This window comes from Borostomias antarcticus, assembly GCF_949987555.1.
Source record: "Borostomias antarcticus genome assembly, chromosome: 6".
NCBI classification, from domain to species: domain Eukaryota; kingdom Metazoa; phylum Chordata; class Actinopteri; order Stomiiformes; family Stomiidae; genus Borostomias; species Borostomias antarcticus.
In genome coordinates this window covers 12,644,648-12,658,189 of record NC_140239.1, presented here as the reverse complement: position 1 = coordinate 12,658,189, position 13,542 = coordinate 12,644,648, and the positions used below count along the sequence as shown (strand labels likewise).

At 50.0% G+C, this 13,542-nt stretch overlaps 1 protein-coding gene across 1 annotated transcript in view; it reads right to left on the bottom strand.

Moving 5' to 3' along the window:
• aebp1b (AE binding protein 1b) overlaps nt 1–6,337 on the bottom strand; it is a 49,609-nt gene extending 43,272 nt beyond the window's left edge. Inside the window, exons 1-6 of the mRNA XM_084439396.1 lie at nt 5,669–6,337; nt 2,090–2,305; nt 1,890–1,949; nt 1,545–1,754; nt 547–621; nt 266–340 (exon numbers count right to left, since the gene is read on the bottom strand). Of these exons, the coding sequence (XP_084295522.1) occupies nt 266–340; nt 547–621; nt 1,545–1,754; nt 1,890–1,949; nt 2,090–2,305; nt 5,669–5,930 (898 nt within the window). The 5' untranslated portion in view covers nt 5,931–6,337. The remainder of the gene's footprint in view (nt 1–265; nt 341–546; nt 622–1,544; nt 1,755–1,889; nt 1,950–2,089; nt 2,306–5,668) is intronic.
• Between the last annotated feature and the right edge of the window lie 7,205 nt (nt 6,338–13,542).

Genomic DNA, 13,542 nt, shown 5'->3' with positions numbered 1-13,542 from the left:
AAGACAGCGAGTCAGAGAAAGACAAGGTCAGAGAGAAAGAGGAAGAGAGGGAGAGAGAAAGAGAGAGTGAGAGAAAGAAAAAGATAGAGACAGAGAGAGAGGAGAGAGAGAGAGAGAGAGAGAGAGAGAGAGAGAGAGAGAGAGAGAGAGAGAGAGAGAGGGGTGGGGAGCTATTGTATCTGTTCCTGCCCTCAGCTTCTGTCACTGACTGAATGATGAAGTTAATTGATTGATCAGTGTACTGTGTGATTGACAGGAAGATCACCTGTGATGATGTAGTCAACAGAGTCTATAGGGTTGACCTCCTCGCCTTCGTGGAACGGAAGAATATCTGGTTCATCTAGACAAATGGACAGCAGAAAGAGAGAGAGAGAGAGAGAGAGAGAGAGAGAGGGGTGGGGGGGGGGGGGTTACTGTATATGCTCCAACCCTCAACTTACAACTTATACCTAGAGTATAACTCACTAGGCTAGATCACTGACGGAATGACTCATGGATTAAGTTCATTGATTGATCAGTGTACTGTGTGATTGACAGGAAGATCACCTGTGATGGTGTAGTCAACAGAGTCTGTAGGGTTGACCTCCTCGCCTTCAGGGAAGGGGAGAATATCTGGTTCATCTAGATGAACAGAGAGAGAGAGAGAGAGAGAGAGAGAAGGGGGGGTGAATGAAAGTAAGAGAATGGAGAGATGGAGAGAATTATGGTAAGTATAATGAACATGGATGGTGAGAGAGTGAGAGAGAGGAGTGGAAATATGAAAGAGAGAGAGAGAGAGAGAGAGAGGGAGAGAGAGAGAGAGAGAGAGAGAGAGAGAGAGGGGAGAGAGAGAGAGAGAGAGAGAGAGAGAGAGTAGTAGTGGAAAAATCAACCCACATTGATCAAGTGAGGCTCAGTTAGATGAACTACAGCGTGTCAAAGACTCAACTCTTGTTTTCCATGATCTGATTATCTGAGCTGGTGGAAACAGACTGTCATAGCTCAGAAACAGACTGTCATAGCTCAGAAACAGACTGGCATAGCTCAGAAACAGACTGTCATGACTCAGAAACAGACTGTCATAGCTCAGAAACAGACTGTCATAGCTCAGAAACAGACTGTCATAGCTCAGAAACAGACTGTCATAGCTCAGAAACAGACTGTCATGACTCATAAACAGACTGTCATGACTCATAAACAGACTGTCATGACTCATAAACAGACTGTCATGACTCATAAACAGACTGTAGCTCAGTCAGAAACAGACTGTCATGACTCAGAAACAGACTGTCATGACTCATAAACAGACTGTAGCCCAGTCAGAAACAGACTGTCATGACTCATAAACAGACTGTCATGACTCATAAACAGACTGTGATGACTCATAAACAGACTGTAGCTCAGTCAGAAACAGACTGTCATGACTCAGAAACAGACTGGCATGACTCAGAAACAGACTGTCATGACTCATAAACAGACTGTAGCTCAGTCAGAAACAGACTGTCATGACTCAGACACAGACTGTCATGACTCAGAAACAGACTGTCAGATATACAGACACATACATGTGGAGTCCCAGAAGTCCCGGTCGTTTGTCTCCTTCCCGTCCACCAGCGGAGTGGCTGAGGTTGGCTCCACCCCCTCCCAGTAGTCACTGTAGGAGTCTGTGACTGCGACCGGGGGGTCCTTCTCCTCCTCCTTCTCCTCCTCCTCCTCCTCCTCCTCCTCCTCCTCCACCTCCTCCTCCTCCTCCTCGGGGGCCCAGTAATCATCCTCTATAACACAGACACGTAGGTGGGGGTATGAGTGTGTGTGTGTGTGTGTGTGTGTGTGTGTGTATGTGTGTGTGTGTGTGTGTGTGTGTGTGTGTGTGTGAGTGTGTGTGTGTGGTTCTGGTCACTGACACTCACCCTCTGGAAAGGGGTAGTCTGGGTAGTCTTCAGGTTCTGTGGTGGCTTCAGTTGGTATCACTAACGACAGACAGACAGACAGACAGACAGACAGACAGACAGACAGACAGACAGACAGACAGACAGAATAAAAGTAATAGTTGGAAGCTAAAGGGACAATGCACTGTCAGAAATAAGCACACACACACACACACACACACCTGGTTGGGTGGTGGGCGGCAGGGTGGTGGTGGTGGGGGCAGGCGTGGTGGGGGGTGGGTCCCTGTCCCGGTCCTTGCCCCTGCGGCCCCCCTTGTCCTTCTTCTTCTCCGCCCGGGGCTTCTTGGTGGACCCGGGGTCCTTGTTCTTCTTCCCTGCCTTCTCCTTCTTCTTCTTCCCCTTCCCCTCCTCCTTCTCCGGAGCCCTCCTCACCCTGCCTGGGAGGAGACGACAAGGAGTGGAGAGGAGGAGAGGGAGAAGAGGAGAGGAGGAGAGGGAGGAGGAGAGGAGGAGAGGGAGAAGAGGAGAGGAGGAGAGGGAGGAGAGGAGGGAGGAGAGGGAGAAGAGGAGAGGAGGAGAGGAGAAGAGGGAGGAGGGGAGAGGAGGAGAGGGAGAAGAGGAGTGGGAGGAGGGGAGGGGAGGGAGGAGAGGGAGAAGAGGAGAGGAGGAGAGGGAGGAGGGGAGGAGGAGAGGGAGAAGAGGAGGAGAGGAGAAGAGGGAGGAGGGGAGAGGAGGAGAGGGAGAAGAGGAGAGGGAGGAGAAGAGGAGAGGAGGAGAGGGAGAAGAGGAGGGGAGGGAGGAGAGGGAGAAGAGGAGAGGAGGAGAGGGAGGAGGGGAGGGAGGAGGGAGGGAGCAGGGGAGGAGGAGAGGGAGGGGAGGGAGGAGAGGAGACGGAGACGAGAGGGAGGATAGGAGGAGGAGAGGAGGAGGAGATGGAGAAGATGATCAATTAGATAAACCAGTGCCCGTGCCTGTATAAAGGTTGTGGTTATGCATTATTACATATTTCTATATATTATTACAGATTTATATGCATTATTACATATTTCTATTCATTATTACATATTTCTATGCATTATTACATATTTCTATGCATTATTACATATTTCTATGCATTATTACAGATTTCTTAAAGAAAAATAGGAAGGGATGATGGGACCTTAGCAGAGCACAGCTGAGATAACGTTTGTGTGTGTGTGTGTGGGTGGGTGGGTGTGTGTGTGTACACGACTGTGTGTGTCTGTGTGTGAGCGCCAAAAAAGCAAACACTGCACTTAAACACACACCCATCCGCTATAAATCGCAATAACAGAGTGGAGGAGGCTAGACACCAAAATCCTCCCAGCAAAGGGAAGAGCCCCAGACCAGAGCTCTGCCAGGGAGAGACCAGCGCTCTGCCAGGGTGAGACCACCCAGACCAGCGCTCTGCCAGGGTGAGACCACCCAGACCAGCGCTCTGCCAGGGAGAGACCAGCGCTCTGCCAGGGTGAGACCACCCAGACCAACGCTCTGCCAGGGAGAGACCACCCAGACCAGCGCTCTGCTAGGGTGAGACCACCCAGACCAACGCTCTGCCAGGGAGAGACCACCCAGACCAGCGCTCTGCTAGGGTGAGACCACCCAGAACAGCGTTCTGCTAGGGAGAGACCACCCAGACCAGCGCTATGCTAGGGTGAGACCACCCAGACCAGTGCTCTGCTAGGGAGAGACCACCCAGACCAGCGCTCTGCCAGGGTGAGACCACCCAGACCAGCGCTCTGCCAGGGAGAGACCACCCAGACCAGCGCTCTGCCAGGGTGAGACCAGCTAGACCAGCACTCTGCCAGGATGAGACCATCCAGACCAGCGCTCTGCAAGGGAGAGATCATCCAGACCAGCACTCTGCCAGGGTGAGACCATCCAGACCAGCGATCTGCAAGGGAGAGACCAGCGCTCTGCCAGGGTGGGGTGCTCTGTCTCCAGAGGTTTGTCCCTGTCAGAGGTTTGTCCCTCTTAGGTCTGTCCCTCAGGTCTCTCCCTCTCAGGTTTGTCCCTCTCAGGTGTGTCCCTCTCAGGTTTTTCCCTCTCAGGTGTGTCCCTCTCAGGTCTCTCCCTCTCAGGTGTGTCCCTCTCAGGTTTGTCCCTCTTAGGTCTGTCCCTCTCAGGTTTGTCCCTCTCAGGTGTGTCCCTCTCAGGTCTGTCCCTCTCAGGTCTCTCCCTCTCAGGTTTGTCCCTCTCAGGTCTGTCCCTCTCAGGTGTGTCCCTCTCAGGTTTGTCCCTCTCAGGTCTGTCCCTCTCAGGTGTGTCCCTCTCAGGTTTGTCCCTCTCAGGTTTGTCCCTCTCAGGTGTGTCCCTCTCAGGTCTGTCCCTCTCAGGTCTGTCCCTCTCAGGTTTGTCCCTGGCGCTGAGTGGGGCTCCAGTGGCGTTCAGCAGTGAGAGGGGAGGCGGCTTCCTGTGGAAACTATCTTCATGACCCCCCTCAGCTCTACTGACTGTCCGTCTGTCTGTCCGTCCAGGTCCAGACTAGAGACACATGACTGTCCGTCCAGGTCCAGACTAGAGACACATGACTGTCTGTCTGTCCAGGTCCAGACTAGAGACACATGACTGTCTGTCCGTCCAGGTCCAGACTAGAGACACATGACTGTCTGTCCGTCCAGGTCCAGACTAGAGACACATGACTGTCTGTCTGTCCAGGTCCAGACTAGAGACACATGACTGTCTGTCCGTCCAGGTCCAGACTAGAGACACATGACTGTCTGTCCGTCCAGGTCCAGACTAGAGACACATGACTGTCTGTCCAGGTCCAGACTAGAGACACATGACTGTCTGTCCGTCCAGGTCCAGACTAGAGACACACGGTCCTCAGCTCTCCTAACTCCACCAGAAAGTGGTGATTCATTAATTCCAGTGCTAGATTAGATAGACAGATGTGTTTGTGTGAGAGTGAGTCTGTCTGTGTGTTTGTGTGTGTGTGTGGGTGAGTGAGTATGTGTTTGTGTGTGTGTGTGTGTGTGTGTGAGTGAGTCTGTGTGTGTGTGGGTGGGTGAGTGAGTCTGTCCATGTGTGTGTGTGTGTCTGTGTGTGTGAGTGAGTATGTGTGTGTGTGTGTGTGTGTGCGCGCATGAGTGTGTGTGTGTGAATCTGTGTGTGTGTGTGTGAATCTGTGTGTGTGAATCTGTGTGTGAATCTGTGTGTGTGTGTGTGTGTGTGTGTGTGTGTGTGTGTGTGAATCTATGTGTGTGTGTGTGTGTGTGAGTCTGTGTGTGCGTGCGTGCGCAGCTGGACGCAGACATAGTCTTATCACAGACAGCTGTCCCCGTCTGATGATGTAAGAGATTAGAAGCACATGTTCAAGCCGTCCTGGATTCAGAAGGGCTCAGACCACAGTACGTGTGTGTGTGTGTGTGTGTGTGTGTGTGTGTGTGTGTGTGTGTGTGTGTGTGTGTGTGTGTGTGTGTGTGTGACTCTGGGAGTCCAGCGAAGCTATATCCTATAGTAGTCCTTCACATGGGAGACATGCGTGCGATTGGTCTGACACTTTCTTTTTTAGGGACGACTTTGCGCCTACAGAAAATATTTAGTGTGGGGGTGAGGGTTGGGATGGGGGGGTCGAGGGCAGATGGGGCCAATGAAAATCTTGGGGTGGCACAGAATGACTGGGGCTTGTCAGTTCGGGGGCAGTGGGGCGGCCAGTCATTTTAACATGGTGGTCACTGCCCCTCCTGGCCCCCCCTTGGTGTCGCCCTCCATGGAAGCGCTTGTGTGTGTGTAGGGTGTGTGTAGGGTGTGTGCTTTATGACCGACTGGTCTCTTCTTACCTGCTGGGGTGTCCTGCTCGGTGTATCTCCTGCTCCGTCTCTGGCTCTCAGGGTCCTCCAGGAGACGCCTCTCTCTCTCTGGGTCATCCTGGGACGCCCCTCTCTCCTCCACCAGCACCCCTCTTTCCTCCGCCCCTCCCCCCTCCTCCGCCCCTCTCTCCCGGGTGAAGGAGAGGACGCCCCCGGCGCCGTGCACCCCCCTGGGGAGCAGCAGGCAGACACCCAGCAGGGCACAGCCCACCAGCACCGCCTCGGCCCGCATGCTGCCTCCTCCTCGGAACCTCACTGAGCACCTCTACCTCAGGGTTCTACCTCACAGTTCCTCAGCAGAGTTCTGACTCAGGGTTCTACCTCACAGTTCCTCAGCAGAGTTCTTCTTCTTATTCGGGATTCTACTGTACCTCTGATCTCAGGATTCTACAACAGAGGTCTACTATAAGATTCTACTGCAGGTTCTACCTTAGGATTTTACTACACGTTCCAGCTCAGGTATCCAGCTCCAGACAGGGATTCCTTCTCCGTGTTCCCCTTCAGAGTTCCAGAACCGTGTCTCTCTATGTTCCAATTCAAGACGCCAAAGATAATAATCCTCCCCTGTTCTCTGCGGCAGCGTTCTGTAGTGTTCTGTAGTGTTCTGTAGTGTTCTGGAGAACTCTTATCACACGGTTCCTCCTCTGCGTTCTTTCCTCTCCTCTGCACTGGTGGAGGAATGTTTCTGGAGCTGCACACAGACGAGGAGGCTCAGCCAGACCCCGCCGGGGGGGGGGCAGACCCAGCCTCGGAGCCAGGGAGAAGGGGAGGAGGGGGGGGGGCAGACCCAGCCTCGGAGCCAGGGAGACGGGGAGGAGGAGGGGGGGGTTGGGGGGAGGGGGGCGGGGAGTAGCCAGCCACTCAGCTTAAAGACAGAGTAGGTTCTAGATTGCTTGTCAGCTGAACCAACACAGCAGATGAGAGGGTTCACTCCCACACCCTCGCTAGCAAGTCACAACAGGTGCAGAGATGAGAGAGAGAGAGGGAGAGAGAGAGAGGAGAGAGAGAGGGAGAAAGAGAGAGAGAGAGGGAGAGAGAGAGGGAGAAAGAGAGAGAGAGAGAGGAGAGAGAGAGAGAGAGAGAGAGAGAGAGGGAGAGAGGGAGATAGAGAGGAGATAGAGAGAGAGAGAGAGAGAGAGAGAGAGGGGGAGAGAGAGAGAGAGTAGGGAGAGGAGAGAGGAGAGGAGAGAGGGAGAGAGAGAGGGAGAAAGAGAGAGAGGAGAAAGAGAGAGAGGGAGAGAGAGAGGGAGGGAGAGAGGGAGATAGAGAGGGAGAGAGGAAGAGAGGGAAAGCTCGGTCCTCTAGCTCTCTAGGGGAGTCTGTCTGTTTATCCTCATGTATGATTTTCCCTGCAGACTGACTCACAAGCACACACACAGGAGCAGGACCGCCTCCAGAGACTCACAACTCTACATTCCACTGGAGGAGGAGAGGAGGAGGGGGGAGGGGGGGGGGGGGGGGGGGGGGGGGGAGGGGAGGGGAGGGGAGGGGAGGGGAGGAGGAGGGGGAGGGGAGGGCAGACTAGACTATCTGTGCCAACAATACCAAACCTGGGGAGTGGAACTCATAGAGAGAGAATTACAACGACAAGGAGAACATGAAACTCTTCAGGCCTGGTTAGTTATGATTGGGAATTAGTCAAGATTCAAGATGTCTTTATTTGTCACATGTAACGTACGTGTACAGTCACAGTGAAATGTTGAATGTCTCTCTCTCTGTCTCGCTGTCTCTCTCTCCGTCTCTTTCTCTCTCAAACATAGATGTTTACATTGCCATTGTCACTTTGTCTCTCTCTCTCTCTCTCTCCCTTTCTCTCTCTCCGTCTCTCTCTCCCTCTCTCTCTCTCTCTCCCTCTCTCTCTCTCCGTCTCTCTCTCTCTCTCTCTCCGTCTCTCTCTCCCTCTCTCTCTCTCCCTCTCTCTCTCTCCGTCTCTCTCTCTCTCCCTCCCTCTCTCTCTCTCTCCCTCCCTCTCTCTCTCTCCATCTCTCTCTCTCCCTCCCTCTCTCTCTCTCTCTCTCTCCCTCTCTCTCTCTTCATCTCTCTCTCTCTCTCTATCTCTCTCCCTCTCTCTCTCTCTTTCCATCCATCTTTCTGAGTAGCGAGTCATTCTTTCCTGAGGAAGTGTTGTGGCTAGCTGAGCTGTTAGTCTGCAGTCTGCCGGAGAGTTGACCCTGGACCACTGTGAACCAGGCAGACACCGCGGAGCGCACACACACACAGACGCACGCACGCACACACAGACAGACGCACGCACGCACGCACACACACAAACACACAGGAATGTTTGACCAGATGACAGCCCTGGAGTTGGACCTTTCTGGGTTTTCTTTGCTCGACCCTGTCGCTGTATACCCCCCTCTCTTCTTCTCTACCTCCTCACACACACACACGCACACACACAGACACACACACACACAGACACACACACACACACACACACACACACACAGACACAGACACATACACACAGACACACATACACACAGACACACGCGACGGGCACACACACAGACACACACACACAGACACACACATACACATATACGTGAACGACTCGTTTTCTCGACAGCAGCAAAAGACAGCAACCTAGACAATAAATAAACAAATGTTTGAGCGACCCTGAACGTGGCAGGAATGTGCAGTCAGTCACTGACGCTGAGCTCAGTGTTCAGTTTCAGACAGATTGGATGGTTTTCAAGGCCTCTTTGCCCTGAGAAGTGTTAGGGTTACACAACTGCTGGGAGAACAAAATCTTGTTTGGAAATGACAAAAGGTTTTCTGATCAAAATCAGATGGTGTGCTTTTCCACGAGATTTCAAATCTGTTTTCCTCTTCCAGAGAAAATAAACTGGGGTGTGGATCCTCGGGTCTCAGCCTACACCTCCACCGTCCCTCCAGGAACATCACCAACCCCAGGACCGGTCAGAACACCATGAAGACCCTACTCCAATGCATGAGCCAGAGTGTCCTGTTACCCTGCCAACAACCCCCCGACACACACACACCAGCCCCCACAGTCAATGACCTCAGACCTGAACTCATGAACCAGCTCTGAAAAACACTCACTAAGTCTTTATCAACATCCTGGCTCTCTCAGCACTCCGGGAGGAGAGGAGGAGGAGGAGGAGGAGGAGGAGGAGGAGGAGAGTGGGGATGGTGGTGAAAGGGGGGTGTCCCCCCTTGAAAAAATTCAATTCAATCAATTGTGCAATAGTCAATTTTGGTGCCACAACTGCACTTCTTGCTCTTGCTGTGCTCTCTCAGTTGGCTCTGCATATTCTTCCAGCAGGAAAACCCCTTGTCGATAAAGACTCTCTGTCCAAGCCTGTCCCCTTGGGATGTTGACACCCCTCAAAAGTGTCTGCATGCAAAACAAAATACACTGTCTTTTTGGATGGAGTATTCAATCCATCCATATGCTTTGTATAGCTGGGTATTGAATCTTCTCCCATTCCTCATGGGAAACTGACATAAAGGTTGCACCGGAGAGGTGTTTTTGGAAGTACTAATGTCCATGCCTTCATTCTACACTGAACTGGACTGGTCTCATCATGGTCACTGGTACTGTCACTGCTGTTGCTACTGCATTGCTGTCATCTGTTTGAGCAGATGGACCTGGTTCAGTCTCCTTAGAAACAAATTATCAACACAAAACATTACAGATTTAGCTACTCAAATCTATAAAGTAGCCTTTTATGGGTTACTGAATGCTGAACGGCAACAATCACTAAACCATTGTATGTAAGACCTCACCTGCGTCCCTGTATCACCTGTCTCTGGTGCCCTTTGACTAAAAAATGTCCTAATGTCCCCGTTCCTTTTCTTCCCTGCTGGCAGCATGTTTGAGTTAAGTCCCCTAGTAGCCTAAAGGTGAGACGATTGACAATATCAAAACATGCTTGCGCAAACACACATATCTTAGGCTACTCACAGAAGTTAGTGGGGGGGGGGTCATTGATTGAAATGATTGAGAATAGAGGCGACATGGTTGACATACTGTAGACACATTAGATGTCAATTAATGATTGATTACCCATTAACGTTAGTTAGCTAGCTCGATTTGCAGGTGACGTTAAGTCCGGTTTTTCACTAAAATAACACGTGTTCTTAGTGACAGACACAACATGACATGGACTTGTTCATTAGGGGCCAAGCACGAAGTGCGTAGCCCCTATTGTTATTGGTAGTTTTATTATTATTATTCTTCTGCCATTGAAGTCAATGGCAGCCTATAGAACCGATTGGTCGCTTTTTCTGAAAATTTGCATGATGGTAGAGGATCATGCTATGAGCCAATGGAGCAAGTCCCAGATCGATGGGCCAATAGGGGGCGCAATAGCAGCCCACTGAAATTGCGAACTTTGAACAGGCATAGCTCATGCCCCGTTTGACATAGAGTCATGAGACTTTGCACACATATCTCCTCACAATGAACAAATTTGCCTCAAGAACCTATAACTTCCGGTTATGTAGATTTTCAGCTATTTTGCATTTTTTGAAAAACGCTTAAAATCTATCTCCTCCTAGAATGTTTCACCGATTCACATGAAGCTCAGTAGACAGAATCTAGGGACCAATATCTAAAGTTCCATCTCGGCACATTTTTGAAAAGTTGAATAAAACAGAAACTATGAAGATTGCAGAGGGCATGGCTTTGCATGGCTTTTCACGTAAAGGGATATAATCTCTGAAGGGTTATACAGAACACCATGAAATTGTGCACGCATGTGCGTACCTATAACCCAAGGCTAGCCATGTATTGGATAAAAGCGTCTGCTAAATGACTGTAATGTAATGTAATGCATTATTGGCCCGATCAAACCCAATGGGGGCGCTAGAGAGCTCATTTCCTGTTTTGGCCTTACCGCCAAGCCGATTCTTCGGAAACTTGATGCAGTTGTACGACAGCATAATGTTAGGTACCTTGAGAAATATGAAGCAGATTGGCCACAGCGTGGCGCTATAAGAAGCCAAAATGCTTAAAAGTGGCCAAAACGCAATTGATTGCCGCGACGCCCCCTGTGACCAAATGGGTTTCCCTTTGGTTGTATGGGTAGGTCATCTCATGTTCTACAACTTACTCATTGGACTCGAAATTACCAGATTGAAATTTGATATCGATACAAGCATTTTTGTGAAAGGCCTACCATCACGCTTTCAAAGGCATATGACAGACATATCTCATGCCCCGTTTGACCTAGAGTCATTAGACTTTGCCCACATATGTCTCTCCTCACAATGAACAAATTTGCCTCAATAACCCATAACTTCGGGTTTATGTTTATTTTCCTCTATTTAGCATTTTTTTGAAAAACAATTGAATTCTATCTCCTCCTAGAAAGTTTCACTGATTCACATCATGCTTTGTAGACAGAATCTAGGGAACAATATCTAAAGTTCCATCTCGGCACATTTTTGAAAAGTTGAATGAAGCAGAAACTATGAGCCAATGAAGATTGCAGAGGCCGTAGCGTTTCACATAAAGTCGTATCATTTCTGAAGGGTTGTACAGAACATGTGAAAACTTTGAAAGCATGTCCATATATATAACCCAAGGCTAGCCCTGCATTACTGGTCATTCCCAATGGGAGCGCAAGAGAGATCTTTTCCGGTTTAGGCCTAACAGCTAGGCTGATTTTTCCAAAACTTGGTAAAATGGCACCAGAGCGTATGTTGAGGTAGGTTGAGAAATAAGAAGTAAATTGGCCACAGGGTGGTGAAGCCAAAATGCTTAAAGATGGCTAAAACACAATCAATTGCTGTAGCACCCCCTGTGGCCAGATGGGGCTCATCTTGCTTGTATAGGTAGGCCATGGCATGCTCTATAACTTACATATCAAATGCAAAATTGTCAGATTAAAGCACGATGGTGATATAAGTGGTTTTGTGCAACAACACCCCTTTGCGCTTTCATTGTATTTTCATTGACATCAATGGCTAGTGGTAGCTCAATGGTAGCTCAAATTTGGCTATGGCGCATTTCGCTTGTTGGCTTTGATGCGTAAGGGCTTGGCCCCGTTCATTGCTGCTTGCAGCTATATTGTTACATTTGAATTTGAATCAACCCACCTGATTTAATGAGAATGACAGACGAACACTAAGGTGGATTTGTAGTTATGTTTGGTGAAGTCAGACTGACTTGACTATTCTCTTCACGCACTACTCGCCCACTATGCTAATGAGTCATTTGGAGGTCACACCCACTATGCTAATGGGTCAGTTGGAGGTCACGTCCACTATGCTAATGAGTCAGTTGGAGGTCACGAGGTGCGCTGCAAACAAAGTGCTTCTTTATACATTAATTTATTCATTTATGCCCGTATGTGTAGAGCCGAGAAAATCCCACAAAATTACAAAACATATTTCAGATTAAAAATTACAATTTGTCTAGAAGTCAAGGTATGGCGAATGCCATAGCTTGCCATACCCAAACGACGCCCCTGCACACACACACACACACACACACCATCTGCTTTCATACTGTAAAAGTGGGTTCCCAGTGGTGAGGTCTGACTGTACTATGCAGATCCCCCAGGAGAGAGAGCCCCGGAGGTCTGGAGAGCAGAAGCTCTCTATGTTCATCTCCCAGCCCCGGCTCCCAGCCCTGGCCAGAGATGACGGTCTCTCTCTGCTGGGCTCCCAGCCCTGGCCAGAGATGACTCCAGCGCTGGAGAATGCTGCAGATCACTGCTCCCACTCAGACGTCGCTGGGGTCCAGCTGGGTGGCCAGGGACAGGAAGGAAGGCCTCATCCTGGGACAGGAATGAACACTGGCTCTCTCTCTCTCTTTCTCTTTCTCCCTCTCTCTTTCTCTCTCTCTCTCTCTCTCCATTTCATCCCTCTCCACAGGATCCTGTCTCTACAACAAGGGTTAGGGTATGAGGGTCAGGGTGTGAGGTTCAGGGTGTGAGGGTTAGGGTGTGAGGGTCAGGGTGTGAGGGTCAGGGTGTAAGGGTCAGGGTGTGAGGGTTAGGGTGTGAGGGTCAGGGTGTGAGGGTTAGGGTGTGAGGGTTAGGGTGTGAGGGTCAGGGTGTGAGGGTCAGGGTGTGAGGGTCAGGGTGTTAGATTATTTATCGGCTGTAGTTTAAAACAGTTGAGTTGGTTTTGAGTCAATGCGCCAAAGTTATCACAGAAGTTAGGGTTAGGGTAAGTGACTTCCCCTTTGGCCGGTCGCGGGTGTAATTCAAACCACATGCAGTTGGGTGTTTCTCAACGGAGGTAGCTACTGGGAGTGATTTGGTGTTTCCAATCCGCGTTTCTGGGAGAAGCGTCCTTACCCATTTTTGTCCCGGGTGGTTGGCTGTAGCTAGGAGCTACTAAAGTGTTTCCAAACAGATAGTTGGTGTTTCCAACCAGGCGGCTGGTGTTTCCAGACAGGCATATGCTTTTTGTTTAACGTACGTTTTTGGTTGTCCTTTGTGTTTCCGTGTCCCTACACGGGGTGTTCGTGGGTTTGCCTTTTACTGTTTGAGCTCGGTTTTGTCCTGTATGTGTTGTTAAGCGCACCTATTTATCTAGGTAAAAGTATTGTTTACATTTTCAACAGTTTCAACTGCCATAAATCGTAACTGCTAGGTTTCCGGTAGCTGGTCGTCTGGGAGACAAAGGAAACAACAACACTGTTATAATAATCCAACTAGCCGTGCAAAATAAACGGAGGTCGACAACGGGGTTATGGTTAAACTTTACTCGGAGGAAAAACTAGCATCTCATCTTTTTACAGCGGGAACCACGACCACACATGAAAGGGCAACTTACAATGCACTATGGGAAATGTAGTTACATTTCGCTCATTAACTCACTAGATCATGAATAACAGTATTAAATCAAACAAGTCAAATAAA